Source organism: Dothidotthia symphoricarpi (genome assembly GCF_010015815.1).
Source record: "Dothidotthia symphoricarpi CBS 119687 unplaced genomic scaffold P153scaffold_10, whole genome shotgun sequence".
NCBI classification, from domain to species: domain Eukaryota; kingdom Fungi; phylum Ascomycota; class Dothideomycetes; order Pleosporales; family Dothidotthiaceae; genus Dothidotthia; species Dothidotthia symphoricarpi.
In genome coordinates, this window is record NW_022985017.1 from 1,254,565 (window position 1) to 1,272,555 (window position 17,991).

The following is a 17,991-nucleotide window of genomic DNA, read 5'->3' on the forward strand; positions in this document are numbered from 1 at the left end:
TTTCAATTCTTACCTGCTCTGTCGCATCAGAGCAAGCATTTGCGTCACTGTTAGCAAGTTAAACACGCATCTGTATAACGATGCCTTTCGTATGTATTGTATCCTTGTCATCGATCAAACGTTGTCTCCTGCCTTGATGTTCTACTCTACATTTTCCAAAGGTTCTGTGTTCACGGTCGCGATGCTGTCTTTCCCTTTGCCGCGCCAAGACGACTTTGGGCGCCCGCCTCTTCACCTTTTTACAGCAAACGGCTCAATCCTGGTGCCAGGCTTTTCGCCTTTGCAGTATCCAAACCCACCTGATATTTCCTTGCTATGCTGCAGGTGGCACTCCACATCTAGTCAACAGTCGTCTCAGACTTGGTCACACAACTTCAATACTCCAAACGCCCTACAGTTACTTGCACCTCAATGAGCATGGCGGACCAAAGCAACCATGCAAAGCGCGTCTCAATGGCGTACATCCTCGGCTTCAGCGATAAGCCATTCAAAGAGCAGAGACCCCCACCACCACCCCAGCCGCCCAAGCCCAATGCATTCGCTGACATGGTATAGAGCCTCACCGGCCCTTCAGGTAATACGCGATCACTAACATCAATCAGGTTACCACTCCCGGCGGAGTCGTGGAGTGGGTAGCAAGCGATGGCCGCCGAGGCAAGCTCACCGGCTCGGGCAAACCCCGTCTCACTGCAGATAACCTTGCCAAGGTCCCATCGGCGAAGCAATCGGTGCGAGCGGCATCAGCCAAAGCTCCGTCCAAAGCACCATCCAAGAAGTCTGCCTCAAAGAAGGGCGACGTAGTTGAAGACACTGGCGACATGCTTGGTCTATTCGGCGCGCTTGCACCCGACGCCGAGAAAGCAAGCGTAAAGTCGAAGAAGTCCTCCAAGTCGAAGAAGGAGACTCCCGACTCTGACGGCTTTACTCAGGAGCAAGATGCCAAGATTCTGGATATGAAGACGAACAATGCAGGTATCAGTTGGGCTGTCATTGGCGAAGAGATTGGCAAAGCAGGAAATGCATGCAAAGATCGCTTTAATACTATCAAGCCCAAAGACTGGAAGCCGGCCAATGTCAAGGGCGGTGGCGGGAAGCAGAAGAACAAGGATAAGAACCAGGACAAGGGCAAGAACCAGAACCAGAACCAGAACCAGGAGGATAAGGAAAAGAAGGAAGAGAAGAAGGATGAGCCATCTGGTGGAGATGCAGCCAATGCCTGGAATGCAGACACTGGTGAAAATTGGGTTACTGATGCGAATGCTACTGGAGGCGAGAATACTTGGGAAGCCGCTGGGGACGCGAACAATAATACTTGGGGAGCTGGTGGCGACGTGAGTGGCGGCAAGGGAGATTGGGGAGCACCTGGCACTTCCGCTGATGCCAATGGCACTGGTAACGGGGGAGGATGGGACGGGGCCAACGATTCTGGGCCAGGCGGTGGATGGGGAGACACAAATATAGGAGGTGGAGACGCTGCTACTGGAGATAACGGATGGAACAACAAACCTGACGGCGGTGGAGATGCAGGGAACTCTTGGGACAATTCAGGTAACACTGGGGTTGCTGGCGACGTATGGACTACGAACGCCGACCAGAACAACAACAATGGCATCGCCGAGGCCAACCCGTGGAACGCTCCACCTGCCGTAGCTGTGTCTGAACCCAAAGTCCCCACCCCAGCACCTACCATCCGCACCCCTTCCGAGAAGGGCTCCAAAAAACCGTCTAAGAACGGCTCTGTACATGGTTCCGCAAATGCTGCGAGAGCCGCCCCCCTCGAGTTCGAAGTCAAGCCCAACGACACGTTTTCCGGCGATGACTTACGCTTGATTGCGAAGATCTTGCAGCAGGATTCTCAGATGGTGTGGGATAGGCTTAGTTGGAGGTTTCGTGATAAGACGGGTAGGACACTGCATCCGGAAGTCTTTGAGGAGAAGATCACGGGTAGGGTGGAGGGAAAGGAGAGGGAGGAGAAAAGAAGGGGCGAGAGAGATGAGAAAAAGAAGAGATAGATGAGAGGCTTGCGGTGGGAATGCTGGCCCGATCAACCTGGACAGAGCCAGAAAACCGAGAATGACTAAGGACAATGTTGAAGGCTCGACCGATATCGAGCAAGCCCTTTGAATAAGGCAGTTGGTGAGAATGTAGGACATACATGGACAGGCATAATGAAGTATGACGCAAGTGATTTAATCGTCATTGCTGCTACGATAGTCCTTCCATTCGAAGAACAGCAATCGAAGTTACTTCTTTGTCCCTGACTTCATTCGAGCATCCCCAACACACCCTCCCAGGGTCTCAATTCCACCTTGCCACCCAACGCCCGTTGTTCTAGCTCCCTCTCATCATAGTTCCCAGCAACCCATTTCTTCACTTTCAGATCACCCAGCTTCTCCCACGCTACCTTTTCGCCGCTCAAGTTCAACACTGTAATGAATGAACTCTTCTCACTCCACCTCCTATACGCAACAACCTTCTTGTCTTCGGGGTCCAGCACTTCGAAATCGCCGTATACGAAAACGTCTTTGTTTTGTTTGCGGTTTGCAAGCGCTCGTTTCCAGAACGCATGCACGGAGAGTGTGCCGGGAGAGGGGTTGGGATCTGCGAGTTGGGCGGCGGCGTTGATGGATTTGTAGTCGTCATTTACGCGCATCCAGGGCTTGGAAGAAGGTGAGGTGAACCCCCCGTGGGCATCGGATGTCCATTGCACTGGGGTACGAGCGTTGTCGCGGGATTTGCGTTGCATGATCTTCCGAGCTAGAGCTTGTTTTTCCTCATCACCGGGGTAAAGATCGCGGTATCTATCTGTTGTTAGCACCTGATATTGTAGGGGCGAGAAGGTCATTAAATACTTCTTGAGAAAATTGATGCTCTCGATGTCCTTGTACTCCTCCGGACCCCAGCTCTCAGGCACATTCCTCATACCAATTTCTTCGCCTTGGTACACGTACAAAGTACCGGCGAGAGTAGTCTGCATGAGTGAAAGAAGTTTGGCGCCATATTCACGCCACTCGTCGCTGTCGTCTGTGTACCTGCTAACACTCCGTGGCTGGTCATGGTTCTCCACGAAGAGTGAGTTCCAGCCATCGCGCTCGAGCATCAGGCGCTGGAGCCTGCTCACAACCCTTTTCAGATCCCTTGCATCCCATGGATGGAGAGTGTACTTGAAGTCTCCTGGAACGTTGTCGATGTCCACTAGATCAAAGGAGAAAATCATGTTGAGCTCCTCATTTTGTGCTCCAACGACCTGGATAATCTCGTCCTCGTCGCGGACAAACGGCATTTCTCCGACTGTCAGCGTGTCATACTTTGACAATACCTTGCGGTTGATCTCTTTGAGAAACTCGTGCAGTCGTGGGCCGTTGGCGTAGAATTTGTCGCCAGGTTGGTACTTGTTGTCTTTCACTATAATTTCTGCATCCGCGAACGTTTGGACTTTGGAGATCAAATTGATGACATCCATGCGGAAACCGGAAACACCACGATCAAGCCAAAAGCGTAGAACATCATGAACAGCATTTTGGACTGCAGTGTTCTCCCAGTTCAAATCAGGCTGCTCAGGCGTGAAAAGTGAGAAGTAGTATTCCTGCGTCTTTTCATCCCAAGTCCAGGCTGAGTTAGCTTCGCCTAGAATTTGGGCCCAGTTGTTGGGAGGTTGACGATTGCCATCAGCGTCATATTTCGCCGGTTTCCAGATGTACCAATCTCGTTTGGATGATTCTTTTGAGGATCGTGAGTCCAGGAACCAGGCGTGCTCCTCCGAAGTGTGGTTGACAACAAGGTCCATGACCAGCTTCATGCCACGCTTCTTGATCTCTTTGATAAGATTGTCCACATCTTCTAGGGTTCCATAGCTTGGATCAATATCTTCGTAATCTGCAATGTCGTAGCCCATATCTGCCTGCGGGCTTTTGTAAATGGGCGATATCCAGATCACATCGACTCCCAAATCTTTCAGGTAATCAAGCTTTTGCGTGATACCAGGAACATCTCCCCATCCATCCCCGTTGGTATCGAGGAAAGATGCTGGGTAAACCTATCAACCTGATCAACTACACACCTCGACCAATCATCTTCAAGCTCACCTGGTACACCACTGCCTCCTTCCACCAACGGTGCTTGTCGGTTCCGACGTACAAATCTTTTTTGCTGGTTGCCATTTTTGTGATTGCAATTGTCTTTGTGATGATGTGATTTCTGAGAATTACTTTGTTATATGCCCCGCGAGTGGTTGAGGAACGTCATCATCCTTCTCTGCCAAGTCGAGTGCGGAAAGAACCGCGGCAATCCTTGCTGTAAGCAGCACCTGCCTATGCATCCGTATACCTAGCATCTATACATGCGCGAGTTCGCACTCTCTCTAGACAACAAACAGTTGCGACAGGAGAGCCAAGATCATGCGTTGTATCTTCCAATCGGATCGAGTTTAGGGTCGCGGCCGTTGGCTGGGAAAGCGAACCGGCATGTCATGGGTCACGGTCACGGTCACGGCCATGCGCTTAGAGGCAGTCTCACAAAAAGTACATGGACAGAGACTGCCCCCGCATGTTTATTACACTTCTTCAGACATCCTTCTCCACATCTCGGTCCGAGTTCTCACGCCCATAGAAACGTTAACGGTCACCGAAAAACGTTCCGAGAGATGACGTATGATTCAGATGCCGAAGATGGCAGAGCTAGCGAGCATACACCGATGTTAGGTGGTTCTTCGCATGAGACGCGATCAAATTCGAAAGAGGGAGACAAGAGGAGCATTTGGACGTTTCTGCGTTTCTTCGGCGGTGGCATTTATGCACCTGACTCTTCGACCTATGATCCGATTGAAATCTTGCTCAACACCGAGGATCCAAAAGAGAAGGATGAGCTGACTAAACGATGGAGAGATAACAAACTGAGCGAGCTCAGTTTTGTGGGTGTTGTGGTACGTGTCTATTCTCGCAAATCCTTTGTCTTACGTTGGGATGCTGTTCGTTGTGCATTGCGCACTTGAAGCATTCATGGTAACGTGTACAACATACTGGCAAACCAGACGAATGAACTGCTCACTCACATATCCGATAGTCTGCACTTCTTGCTGGCGTTCTCACTTCGACTGGAAGCTGGCCCAATATCCTTCCTAACGGACAACAATCACCATGGCCAATCCGAACCTCCTGGTATTGCGGCATCATTCTCTCCCTCTTCAGTCTTTTGACTGCAGCGGATCAAACTGTACGTCTGCATCGTATCTCTGCGCACCGTGACGGGTTGGAGAATTTGCGTAGACTGTTAGCCAAGACCAACGGTGAACGACGACGCTCGACGAAGACGGGACGCCGACAACCTAGCCTCCTCCAGGTCTTCACATGGCAGATGCCGGTCATGTTCCTGACTACATCAACGCTTTGCATGATCGTAGGATTGTTCTTACACGTATGGTCGGCCACTAGACATCTCCAGTCCGCAAAGATTTGGGACGATGATTTCAAGGTACGATATCCCATCTCCTGAGATCGAACACGTGTATGCTGACAACCATGTCTTAGGTCGCTCTTACGTATACTGTCGTTGCGGTAACAGCTATCGCGACTTTCTTCGTAGGTCAAATATCCCTCTATTCATCAAGGCAGCGCAGGGAGTAGATTGTGTCAAATACACATCTCGAGAATGAGGAACAGCCCCAGCTCCGGTAGACACCTTAATTTTACTCTGTGGATACATATATATATATATATTGATGTTTCTATTGACATTCATGAAATTGAGTTCTTGTAGCAACACTTAATGGACGCATCAAGATTGTTCGCTATTTGATTCTTAGATTTGGTGATTGATTCTGAGATCGGGTTTGGATCACCTTCCAACAAAATGCTCGCTCCATGCTCATCGGGTTAGTTTTATACCCCTTCAATCTCAATACATGTCATGCCAGTATATTTCTCTAATAGCCTTCGTACAGAACTTGAGCATCAGATGTTGCTAAGCGACATTAACAATATATTAGCCAAACTGTTTCGCCGCTTAGCTAGGATGTGCAGATACTACATGTGTGTCGATTGTTTAAGATCGCCAAACATTGAAGTCTCAGAAAAGAATTTGAACTTTTTGGAAAGCAAGACAGGAAGTCAGTTTGGAATGGCAGTGTGTATGCAAAGCTAAGACCATCTAGGTGAAGGATGTGGAGCTTTTCTGTAGCTAGTGCGTGTACTATAAGTATGGATGGAACGTCAAGAACAAATTAGGGAAGATTTTATAAGAAAATTGGGTGTAGGATGACTTGTAAGTATCAAGATTGATCATGACTACGAGTCAAATCATAAAGCAAGCCACTCAAAGCTAAGTCAGAACGGACATTTTAGTCTTACTTGTCTTACAACAGCCTTTATTACAACCTGTACATTTAGATGCACGCTGTATAGCAAAAAGGTTCGCGAACATTTCTTTTGATATTGTAAACCACAGTTGCCGTGCCTACGCAAATGGTTGAAGGAAGAGTGATGACAACGTTGACACATAAGACTTGCAGGGACAATATACATGGCAGCTACACTTACGTTCTGGAGACAATGTAGTCAATTTAGTGTAAGACAGATGTATCGCAAAAGCTTGAAAAACAGAAAGCATCGAGTGCCGATCGTCGAGAACCGAGGCATGTTACATAATCGCACATTGCCTTAGCGTGAAGACCTCCGTAATTCCCCGGAGTAATTATTGGTCTTGTGATTCGTGCCTTCATAGAGCTGGAAATCTTCAGATCTTGTCTCTACTCCTAATAACGTCTCATTACTGTTTCGGCATAAGCCGTGCTATCACCGAAGCTTTCTTCCTTCTTCAACTAATGCATGTTGCGCACGAGTGTTCCGAACCTACCCGATATCATCTTCAACCGCACAATAATACAAAATGGGTTCAGATCTGAGAACAGAAGTATGGTAGAGACAAGCTGATAGGACTGTGAATTTGAGAAACTTTACGATGTACGTCGTGTAAATTTTGATTCTACCATGCAATATCCTCACTCTCATGGCGGTCTGCTTCAAGATAAAATACAAGATGTCCGAAACGTACGCAGGCAGGCGCTTGTTTCACGAGCGCCATGTTGTCCATCGCGGCTTCCTAGCTCTCTAGCTTTACTTGATGTACGCGCGACTATAGTATGGTCTTTCCCTAGATTCAACCACACGCTGCCTGGGCTTTCACCGGCCCAAAGAGCACCGTGCCACACGTGTTCACTACTCTTTGTCTTTCACCACTGACAAAGGTATTTTATACAATTCAGTAGACCCGAGTCCTATTTATAGCGGGTAACAGCGCACATCACGCCAGCCAGTGCAGCAGCCGGAACAACCAGGTCCAGTCATGAAGCGCAAGCGATCGCAAGAACCAGCCGTATCTAGTGCACGGAAGAAAATGGAAACTCAAGACGATGGCACAACATCGTGTTTGCTTGTCCGTATCCTCGAGCAATACGGGCTACTGGAGAGCATCGCTACGAATCTGTTCCCGGAAGACCTGTTGTCTTTAGCACTATCATCAAAAGCGGCCTATCATACCATTTTCCCTCGAGCCAGCAGCATGGACAATCTTCTAGGAAAGTTAAACTGTTCTGGTCGAGGGATCCAAATTCGGAACAACCGTCATTCCAAATCAATGTTCTTCTACGCCTACGAGTGTACCGAGTACGTCGAATGCGGAACGAAAGCTGAGAGACGCCATGTCAGATCACAGCCGTGTGTAAAATGCAAATTGGCGACCTGCGATGAATGCCGTATCCACTGCGTGTACCAAAGCATTTACGAAACTCCGAGCGATTCCGACGAATTGCCTAACTACAGTGGCTTCGTACTTCTTGAACCTCTGGAGGTTTCGATACTTAGTCCTCATCACCTCGCACTTGAAGACCACACCGCCCCCCAATGGCAAAATTCTTCAACCGGTTATACGAGCCCCTATCATGATCAAGGCTTTCTTGACGTCCCATTAGAGGATGCATCTTTTGCCGACCCTGAATCTCTCAGTGAGATTCTTGACCTCAACCTGGGGAAGTGTTCGCTACAACAAGTATCCACCTCCTCTTACCATGGAGTTCCATCGCCAGTCCTTCGCTCCTTTTGCCATACGACTGAAGCACGCAAAATCTCATTGTGCAAGGTGTGTTTCTTTCTTAAAGCATCGAAGGGTCCGGATGTTCTTCAGCCTGGACGAAAGCTCTCTTGGCTTCGTCCAACTAACACGTCAACGGTCTCTGAAATCAAACCCTGCCAATGTACGTTGAGGGCGCACTTTCTGGATCGTTGGACATGCTTACCCTGCTTTAAGAGGGAAGAAGAAGAAATTCGACAATACAAGGCCTGCACACCCAAGAGACAGACAGGACTTTGCTTGTGTGGACTCGATACTCACCAGATGTTGTGTCTTTGGTGTTGGGGCATCGTGAAGGAGCAAAGCAATTGATGGCACAGATTCGGATACAAAAGCAGCCATGGACAATTTGGCGATGAGCAGCTTTTCATTTCTCGGCATGGAAAGATAGTCAGATAACCATCGAAGCTCTCCTTGGCACGCAATCGAACTCATTCGACCTACACGCACAGGCCTTGAACGGCAGTACCGGTAAGTACGGCAAAATACTCTATGATCTGGGTTCTGGCGCATGGCTTATGTCTCTTCCTTGGTACAAGTCTGTATCTCCTATTCTTTGTAACAACATTTTGTACACTACTTGTATCACCGCTCTTCTGTTTCAAACGTATCCGTACACGACTTTGACCCAAGATTGCACGATTATGGGTTGTACGAAAGAATGATTATTATCGTTCTCGATTCCTCATTTTCTTTGAAACTCCCGCCCGGTGCTTTTAGCATTGTCGAACAGCCTTGTACATTATGTTTTCAGTGACATGCTGAGGACAAATCGCCAAGCTTCATCGTACAATATAATTGGGTTCGATATAATTGTGTTTTGCCCGACGTGATATAAGTTTATCTCAGACTCTATAAGTGCTCGAGCATGGCCTGAAAAAGAGAACTCATAAACGAGATTACCGTTTCTGTGTGGCTCACTGGTCTTTCTGCTGCTGCTGGTATGCTGTGGGTAGACTGTTGTGCCGCCTTCTTTTGGCGGTTGGGGTATGTCATCTTGTGCGCTCCAGTCACTGAGTTGGGTGTAGGGTACAGCAGTCAGCTTCGGGAGGATAAGAAGATGGACGGTAGGGACGAGGAGAATCGGAGGGCGGGAACGAGGAGAAGACTTAACGCCAGGCAAACGACGTGCGCAAACAGAACTATCAAATCCTGTCACCCAATAGACAAAATTACGTGCTGTAGGATTGATGTATCTCACACGCTAAGAGCGCTTTTTAGCAATCTCACATAAGGATCTTACGTATCATTCTCACCTCAACGTCTCATCAACATATAGTCCCTCGCAGACATGCCTGTGACACTTGTCTTCCGTTGAGCTCTATCAAGCTGCCCCTCTTCTTATACGCAGAAAGATACAGACACGAACAACAATGTGCACTTGCATACCGGCAGTACATTAACCGGGCGCTGGGCTCAGCGGAAAGACACGTCCTTTGGATATTGCACAGAACTCTGCCTGCTTGTCAATATCTAGTCTACAAAGAGAATGGAAATATCGCTAGGTATGTCCCCACAGCAGACGTACTTGGAGTCAGCTTAGTATGAAGCCCCAACACCGGCATAAGAACATGCACACGACAAAGTGCAACTCCATCGTTAGGTGGCAAGTGACTCAGATCTACAGACACGCTGTTGAACGGCTGCTCCAAGTACACCACATGAGCCAAGATCGGCAGACATGCTGTTAGGCGGCTGCTCCTTGCTAGCGAAGAGAAGAGAAGAGAAGACAAGTTCGAGTATCATGACTGCCGTCCACCGCACCTGCCGTCTCATACCAGATCTGACCCCACCTGCTAATCCCGTCGGGGCAGCATGAAAAGTCAAACTTCGTAACAGCTCACCTCGCCTCAACAACCTCGTCCTCAAATACACACCCCAAACAATGGCCTCCGTTCGGCTCCCATCTCGCTCAGCTGTGAGCTTCGAAAAGCCTACATCACGGCAGAGCCATGAAACCGCCGAAAGAACGACAAAGATGCAGCGGAAGACACAGACGTCGAACAGGACAGTACATTGTGGTGGACGAATCAACAACCGAGTCAAGAAGAATAATGCAGCAGCCGCCACATTCGCAGCAGCCACGACCGCCACAGCAGCAGCAATTGACCTGTACCACGTCGCCGTCAAGAGCATTTCCCCACCGATATCGCAACGTACCATCTATGCGATCTCTAGTATGACAGCAAACAACAAAACTAGGGCATGCAAAGCAATCAAAGACCAAGACAGGACGCACCGGTCGGCAATCTTCCACTGCATTATCGTACGAAGTCATCAGACTTCGCCTCACTCTCCAAACTAATGCCGGAATCTAGATGCGTTTTGTGCATTCTACGCTTGCATGGCCCAACTTCCCAATTATACACCTTCACTTCCATTCAAGCACCTTGCAAGCTTTTGAAGCGTTCATTGAACCACAAGTATCCATGATAGATAACACGACTTGGAGAGCTCACCGACGTTATAGGCAGTCATTAAAGATGAGAAAATAACATCACGACGTGCAGTAAGATCATAATTGAAAGTATAGCGAGGGAATCCTCTCGTGCATTAACAAAAAGCTATCAAGGCAAATAGGTATCATCGACTCTTACTTCACATGGCCCTTACCACACTGAGATGGCGTCCACATTCTGCATCCCAAGACGCATTACATACCGTTATATCATGTTAGGAACATCGATCATACGTATCCAACACATAACAAGCCTAAGCAGTGGAATTGGCAACCTCGGTTGCGCTGTGCCTCCTGTCACGGCCAACGTAGTTGGAGTCGGGAAGCATGTTGAGCGCATCTTCCTTCTTGTCGGTGCCGCGCTGGTGGAACCAGAATAGAACACCACCGGCGAAAGCGAGCACGGCTACGACACCGTAGTTCCAGACAAGAAGCGGGTCCTCAGATAGCGAGACGAAAGCCTGACCAATGGCGTTGGAAAAGGCGGACATGAAGTGCCAGTACGAAGTAACAAGCGATCTCATGTTCTTGGGCGCCTTGGTGAAGGCAAACTCGAGACCAGTGATGGAGGTGAAGATCTCAGAGAAACCGACCAGGACGTAGGGTACGGCCTGAACCCAGACGGAGATGTCAGCCTTCTCGTCGCAGGAGTTCATGTGGCTACCGCAAGGACCTTCCTTGTAGATGTAATACTGGATAACGCAGGCAGCAACCATGGCCATGGAGGCGAGGATGAATCCGAAAGCAATACGCTTGATAGGCGTGAACTTGATCTTGTACTTGCGGAGAGCGGGGTACAGGAAGTTGTCAACGAGAGGAATGAAGATGACCAGCGAGATGGGGTTCAGGTTAGTAATAACGTCGTTGGGTACACCGTTGAGCCTCATGGTGGCGGCTTGCGAGACCAAGTTGTTGTTCATCTGATTGTAGGAGAGCCAGTAGAGAGGGATCCATGTAAAGCAAGAACAGGCACGGAGACCACGAGCAACCTGGTCGACCCAGGCGTCGTCAAACTGCATCCATCTAGGCTTGCTGCTGCCAAGGTGGCTGGGCTTGACATCATTCCAGAAGTGTTCGCTCTTGAAATTCTTGCGAGTCTGGACGGGATTGACAGACCACTTGCCCTTGGTCGCAAGGGACAACAGCTTGATGGCACGAGTAAGGACTGAGCCTGTGGGCGGGCTGAGATGGTATTTTCCCTTGCAGAACCAGAGGACGAAGGGGCAGCAGCAGAACAGGAGGGTGGGGAGTAACCACGCCAACCAAAATCCAACATACTTCTCAACGTAGACCATGCCGATCTGGCCGGTGAGCGATCCAACGTTGATGAACATGTAGAAGTACAGGAAAATGCGAGAGATGGTAATGTTGGGGTCTGAGATAACACGATCGCCAGTTTTGGCGTCGATGACCACACGGGGCTTGGTCTGGCGGTATTGCTCTGCAATCAGGGGTGAGACGTTGGCCTTGAAAGCGCCAGTTCCGAAACCGAGGACGATAACACCAAGAATGACTGCATCGAATTAGCGAGTTGACGATATTGTTGAAAGGTGGGATAACGTACAGGGTGCAATCGCATTGCCGCTCGTGAGCACTGCGGGAATAGCCGAGATAACCAGTAGAATGTGGCCAATGATGGAGAAGGCGATGGCAATGAAGATTGTGTTGTAGCGACCAAGGTACTCATCGGCAATGATGGCACCGAGGATGGGCGTTGTGTAGGCCCAGAAAGAGTTGAAGGTACCGATACCGAACGAGGCACGCTGGCCCAGACCGAGACCACCAGGCTGACCCTCAGTACGTGGGTCCTTTCCAGTCCTCGAAACAACGCCATCGATCACGGGGAGTGACTGTTGAACAAAGTTGGTGTCTGCACATGGTCAGTGACTTGTTAGGAGGTCGACATGCAGACAACATACATAACACCTGGGACCCGTAGTAACCGAAACGCTCGCAAAGCTCGACAATGGCGATGGTGTAAGCAGTCCATGGGATCTTGCCTGAAACACGGCGCAACGTGATGAGCTCCTCTGCGGTGGGCTCTTCGCCCTCCAAGTCGGCCTCGAACTCGACGGGGGGCGCGGCGACACTCGATGAGTTGCTGGAGTGCGCGAGGGCCTGCTTCTCGCTCAACTCGTACAGTGGTGTGGCGATCTTGGGCTCAGCGGACATGGCCATGTCGACCATGTTGGGTCCTCCGGCAGAACTCATAGTGACAAGTGACTAATGGGTCGATTGCAGGTTGACGAGCGGGAGAACGGGCTGCCTGCTGGAACGCAAACAGAGGGGAAGCACACAATTAATACTCTACCCATGCAAACGGCGGCGGCGAAGAGCGGAGAAGTTGCGTCTTGGCCGGCCTCTCTGTTTCAAGCAGGTGAGTACCAACGCGACGTTACAATCGCGCTAATAGTAGGTTCTGAGCGAACGGTGTCTCGTTATCAAGCCACTGACAGAGCTAAGACCAGGGAAGAGATGCTGGCGGCGTTGCTTCGAGTCTTGGCGATTGGCTGATCACCAAAGTTAAGGGACCAGAGCCATCGCGACATCCGCTACTAGCTCCCTCTTATCTGGACGTCGTAGTGCGCAGATGCGCAGCGCCACGTAATTTATCCACGGTTCTGCGTCCTGCATACCCCTCTCGCAATGGATGTACCTCGTCTCGAGGAAAGCGCGATAACAACACCCTCTGTCTAGAGCAAACCGTGGTCAGAAACTCAGTAACTCGCCGAGTCGCATGCTTTGGTGTAGCAACCCACTACCGCTCCGACTGGGCGCCAAGTTCACGGCGTTTTTGGGCGCTTCGTACTCCTCGGCTGTTCCCCACACACACGAACGTTCACTGTGCCACACTGCGCTGGAACAGGCAGGTTGTCAACGTCTCATTCGGAACCGACCAATGAAACAGGGTAGGTAAACAAGCTCGGGTCCCGTGTTCTGGGAGACTTCGAGAAGACACGGCGCGCATCGGCATCAGTGCTTATCATCTCTCCCGTTCGGGCACTACCACCGAGGCGCCGTGCTTGTTATTGGTTGTGCTTGACATTCCTACCCTTTGCAAGGTAATCCCCCTCCGCTGATTGACTTTTGGACCGCAGGTTTCCGCTCGCTTCGAGGACAGTGACATTGCCAAGTGAAGTAATCCGCTCACGCCGTGGATGCCTTACCATGACGGGCATCGAGAGACTTGTGGCAATCCCAACACGCCATGCTTATCGCTGTCGAAGCCTGAAGAGTCGAGATGGATCCCACACGCAATCTTTCTGGAAGCTCGACTTGCATGGGCAGCCCCATGTCCATCTGACAGTGGGGCCGTTGTGCGTGCTCTAGTTCCCCAATGGCGTGCCCAGACCGATATGTTATCGAAGAACCGCGCGAGATGCCTGGCCTGGAATCCCGCGAGACTCTGAATATTCATGGAGTGCCGTGCAGGGCTGTCATGGATGTATGCAGGTGTCCCATACACCCTTACACCTTTACAGCGGGAACCAGTCTGGGCATCTGCTCATGGAAAGCGACTTGCATTTCGATCAGGCGTTCTTTCCCGGGAACAAGACAATATACTTGGCGGGCTGCATGAGTACAGCTGGGCGTTTCCTCGCTGCATGAGTACAGTTGGGCGTTTGCTTACCGCGACAGATATCTATATCGAGTCAGACCCCGTTGCGTGGAAGTGCGTCTCCACGAGGCTCGTTCTCATGAGACCATAGCCCAATCCCTGCAAAGACCGAGGCCGTAGAGAACGCAAAGCATGTGTACTAACGGCTCATTAGTCTGGACAATCAGCACTGACTTCACGTAGTTAGTGCGAACATCCACTATCACAACGACATGCACACCAATCAAACAGCAGGAACTACTTGGATCATCTGAGATGGTTTCATTATCATTAAATGTCAGGCGTGCCATCGACATGCAGCTTTCTACATTGGTGACACTGAACGTCATGCGACATTTACGGAGTGCCAACACCTTGCATCAGCCCTCGCCTGCACCGTATCATACAACGGGATCGCGGTGCTCAGTTGCCCCACGCCTCACTATCCAACGGCGTACCCTTGGAGTAATGGTTGATCCAGTTGAAGATCTCCTGGTGCCAGAACAAACTGTTCTCTCTGTTTAGGACCCAATGGTTCTCATCAGGGAACGAGAGGAAACGGCTGGGTACGCCGAGACCCTGGAGGATATTGAATAGACCAATTCCGTCGCTCTCGGGGAGACGGTAGTCGAGCGAATTGTGGATGACGAAGTGCGGCGTGCTCCAGTTGGCAATATGGTTCATTGGGTTCCACTCCTTGTACGCGTCCGACTCCCAGATCGTGCCGTTGTAGTCGTGGCGGATGAACCACAGTTCCTCGGATGTCCATGCAGCTTCGGTGTTGGAGATACCGTCGTGCGTGACAAGGGCCCTGAACTTGTCGCCGAGGTCATTGGACTGGATCCAGTTCGTCATGTATCCACCGTAGGACGCGCCGGCACAGATACCGTCGTCGGTGGTGACGAACGATAGGTTCTCGTCAACATAGGTCCACGCATTCACAAGATCGTAGTATGGGTAGCTGCCCCAGTTGCCCTGGATGGCGTTGGTGAGGTACTGACCAAAGCCAGTTGAACCGGTTGGGTTGGGAGCAACGACGACGTAGCCCTGATCAGCCCAGACCTGGGGGTTCCAGCGGTTCGACCATGAGTTGGCCCATGAGCCTTGTGGACCTCCGTGTACCAAGAAGGCCAGAGGGTATGTCTTGTTCTCAACGAAGTTGGTGGGCTTAACAACGTAAGCTTGGATCAGATCGTGGTAGTTGGGGTCTGAGGCATTGAAGAAGATCTCCGAGACGGTGTGCGGGCCGAGACCAGCGAGGTTCTCATCGACAAGATTAGCAGAGAAGAGCGAGTTCTTGGTACCGTTGGCAAGGATGTAGTACTCGGTAGGCGTCCAGATTGCAGAAGCTGTTACGAGGATCGAGCCATCAGCGAGAAGGGAGAAGGCAGAGACAGATGTGTTGCCCGTCAGGTTGGCTGGCTGGAAAGTCGCATCAGCGGACAAGGGAACCTCGTAAATCTTTACACGTGCCCGGTCTTCTGCAGTAACATAAATGGACTCGCCATCGTCAGACCAGGTCAGCGGTCCTTGAACCCAGCGGTCCCAGCCAGCAGTGAGGGGGGTGAGGTTGCTGGTGGTAGCATCGGCGCTGATGTCGACCGTGTACAGCTGCCACCTATCCGACTCGTAATAGTCCTCATCCTGCTGCACGTATGCGAGCTTGCAGCTGTCAGGGGAGAAAGACGGCAGTCCAGACGCGCCCTGATGTCCAGCTTCGGAGGCCTCAGAACCGGGACCATTGATAGCATAAGGAAGCTCGGGGCTGCTGAGCGCACCAACATAGATGTAGCTAGCGGTGAAGTTGGCCTTGTTTAGCTGCGGGGCCTTGCTGAGGAAGGCATACTTTGTGCCGTCAGGGCTAATAGCGTAGTCGCCAGAATCGCCGAACGGCTGCACGGGGGTCTCAGACCTGGTGGTGGTCCAGTTGACTCCGACGTTAAGGTTACGCATGCCTCCAGCAGCTAGGGCGTAGCTGCTGTTCGCAGACAGCGCTCCTGCGAAGACGTTCCAGCGGTTGTTGTCTAGCCAGGTATCCCAGTGACGAACGTAGATATCCGAGTAAAGACGGCCACTATGCTTGGGGGCCACTACGGTTTCGGGATTGATTGCGGTGCCGTTCGGGTAGGCTTTCGCATTGACCATGAAATGAAGGTCTCCAGAAGCAGTGGCGGCGACCTTCAATCCGTTGTATGGCGCGTCGAGCGAAGCAGCCAGTTTGCTGATAATTGTTAATGACTGGAACGTAGCCAACTCGTGGGTTTTGACACGTACCTTGCGGATGGGTCATTGATGTCGCCAATCCAGATGGTGACACCACCAGGCGTCTCCTCGTTGGTGCCATTGATGTAGATGATACCCGTCTCGGAGCCAGGCAGCCAATGGATTTCGTTGATCTCGCTCACGTTCAAGCCAGCGTCCTTGAACTCGCCGGTCTTGAGGTCAATGAGCTGCATGCTCGAAGACCCCGATCCCTCCTCGAAGGAATACTCCGACACGGAGAGCAATGCTACCGATCCATCAGGACTGGGATCAGCCGCACTGCGTCGAGGGTTGCTAATCAATTGCCTGTCGTTGCGTTAGAATTCGCGTCCTTCAATGCTGCTGGAGAGTGTTGTACGCACTTTGGAGTCATGGCAACGGCGCCTGTAGCGGCGAACGCAGCAGCAAACTTCAAGTAACGTGCCATTGTTGCGACCAGCTTCGTGAGAGCTCAATTGAATTGGGTCGGTAACGAACGAGAGCTCCAGGAACGGCAGCAAGCTTATTTGTATTGCAGCGCATCCTGCCCCCACCGTGCTTGTCGCACACGTACCTGGCTCCATGCAATCCTAGTTGCTGCACAACCTCATCATCAAGTCTCCTGCCTCTTGTGGTCTAATGTCGCGAGTGATGCGGCCCACAAAGAAGCTCGGCCGCCGGAAAGCAGGGATGGCTTGGGTTTTTTATCCCGCGGCCATGGTGTACTAGTTTAGCCGACTGGGCTGACGCGGAACGTTGCAACCTTACAACCTTACTTGCCATACAGCTAACCTTGTGGCGCCAAAACAGCTGCCCGAGAAAGGCAGGTCCATAATCTCGAGTCCAATGTCTTCGAACCCGCATGAGAAGGATGATTGCCTCTTACAAATCGATACTTTGACTTCGGGATCGCTCTCCTGATGTGCGGAGAACGGCCGACCATGTGTTCCTGCATCAGCAACAGGTACAATCACGACCATAGCCAGGATTCGAAAATGTAGACGCCACTAAGGCCTGCCCTCTCAGGGCCTGGCTGCGAGCAAACTAATGAGAGATCAGGCATCCGAAGATCTCGCCGGTAGAGAGCGGGAATGCACGTGGCGATTGCACAGTTCGTATCATGGCGAGATGCTGACATTGCTGATAAGGGTGGGCCTGTCCACTTCCCGTTGTCCGAGGCTGTCGTGATTAAAACCGATGCGATCGTTGGTGGCGTTATGGTGAGGAGGCCTTAACGGTGGATGTTGGCCTCGTCTTCCTGTTGTAGAACGACTAATATCAATCAATCGAAGCGTATGACAACAATGCCAATATCAAATATCTTTTTGCGTCTTTCGATAAACCAGGGTCTTCCGCCTTTGCTCTCGGTTCATATTCTTTCTCACATCTTTGTTTTTCCACCTGTCTTCGGCGCTGAATTCCCTTCCTGTCCTCAACACGCCTCATAGGATGTCACCAAGACCTTCTCTGCTTCTTTTCTCCAGTACTGGACTAGTTCCACCCGTATTCTTCATTCTGTACCAGGTAATTGCCGATTTCCAACGGAAGACCAAGGTTCGAAGTCCTTGCGAGA

At 50.8% G+C, this 17,991-nt stretch overlaps 7 protein-coding genes across 7 annotated transcripts; 3 read left to right on the top strand and 4 right to left on the bottom strand.

The window, feature by feature from the left end:
* Positions 1-411: 411 nt before the first annotated feature.
* Positions 412-2,012, top strand: P153DRAFT_357195 (uncharacterized protein; the record flags this gene model as incomplete). Its single annotated transcript, XM_033666708.1, has 2 exons — positions 412-549; positions 603-2,012. 2 exons carry the CDS (start codon positions 412-414, stop codon positions 2,010-2,012), a joined length of 1,548 nt encoding a protein of 515 aa, XP_033524045.1.
* Positions 2,013-2,191: 179 nt separating this feature from the next.
* Positions 2,192-4,271, bottom strand: P153DRAFT_316837 (glycoside hydrolase family 13 protein). The gene is made up of 3 exons (XM_033665005.1): positions 4,086-4,271; positions 2,853-4,036; positions 2,192-2,801 (listed from the first exon to the last, which is right to left on the bottom strand). Exons 1-3 carry the CDS (start codon positions 4,158-4,160, stop codon positions 2,264-2,266), a joined length of 1,797 nt encoding a protein of 598 aa, XP_033524046.1. The 5' UTR covers positions 4,161-4,271; the 3' UTR covers positions 2,192-2,263.
* A 371-nt stretch (positions 4,272-4,642) lies between these two features.
* P153DRAFT_376071 (uncharacterized protein) lies at positions 4,643-5,621 on the top strand (the record flags this gene model as incomplete). Its single annotated transcript, XM_033669630.1, has 3 exons — positions 4,643-4,921; positions 5,062-5,469; positions 5,526-5,621. The coding sequence occupies 3 exons, from the start codon at positions 4,643-4,645 to the stop codon at positions 5,619-5,621; spliced, it is 783 nt and encodes a 260-aa protein (XP_033524047.1).
* Positions 5,622-7,338: 1,717 nt separating this feature from the next.
* Positions 7,339-8,433, top strand: P153DRAFT_376072 (uncharacterized protein; the record flags this gene model as incomplete). The annotated part of the gene is made up of 1 exon (XM_033669631.1): positions 7,339-8,433. One exon carries the CDS (start codon positions 7,339-7,341, stop codon positions 8,431-8,433), a length of 1,095 nt encoding a protein of 364 aa, XP_033524048.1.
* Positions 8,434-9,520: 1,087 nt separating this feature from the next.
* On the bottom strand, positions 9,521-10,383 carry P153DRAFT_357199 (uncharacterized protein; the record flags this gene model as incomplete). The annotated part of the gene is made up of 5 exons (XM_033666709.1): positions 9,521-9,594; positions 9,650-9,826; positions 9,966-10,231; positions 10,282-10,284; positions 10,361-10,383. The coding sequence occupies 5 exons, from the start codon at positions 10,381-10,383 to the stop codon at positions 9,521-9,523; spliced, it is 543 nt and encodes a 180-aa protein (XP_033524049.1).
* Positions 10,384-10,664: 281 nt separating this feature from the next.
* On the bottom strand, positions 10,665-13,012 carry P153DRAFT_340740 (PTR2-domain-containing protein). The gene is made up of 3 exons (XM_033665886.1): positions 12,499-13,012; positions 12,144-12,449; positions 10,665-12,092 (listed from the first exon to the last, which is right to left on the bottom strand). Exons 1-3 carry the CDS (start codon positions 12,788-12,790, stop codon positions 10,834-10,836), a joined length of 1,857 nt encoding a protein of 618 aa, XP_033524050.1. The 5' UTR covers positions 12,791-13,012; the 3' UTR covers positions 10,665-10,833.
* Positions 13,013-14,444: 1,432 nt separating this feature from the next.
* Positions 14,445-17,024, bottom strand: P153DRAFT_23666 (uncharacterized protein). The gene is made up of 3 exons (XM_033662694.1): positions 16,802-17,024; positions 16,452-16,745; positions 14,445-16,398 (listed from the first exon to the last, which is right to left on the bottom strand). The coding sequence occupies exons 1-3, from the start codon at positions 16,864-16,866 to the stop codon at positions 14,601-14,603; spliced, it is 2,157 nt and encodes a 718-aa protein (XP_033524051.1). The 5' UTR covers positions 16,867-17,024; the 3' UTR covers positions 14,445-14,600.
* Positions 17,025-17,991: the final 967 nt, after the last annotated feature.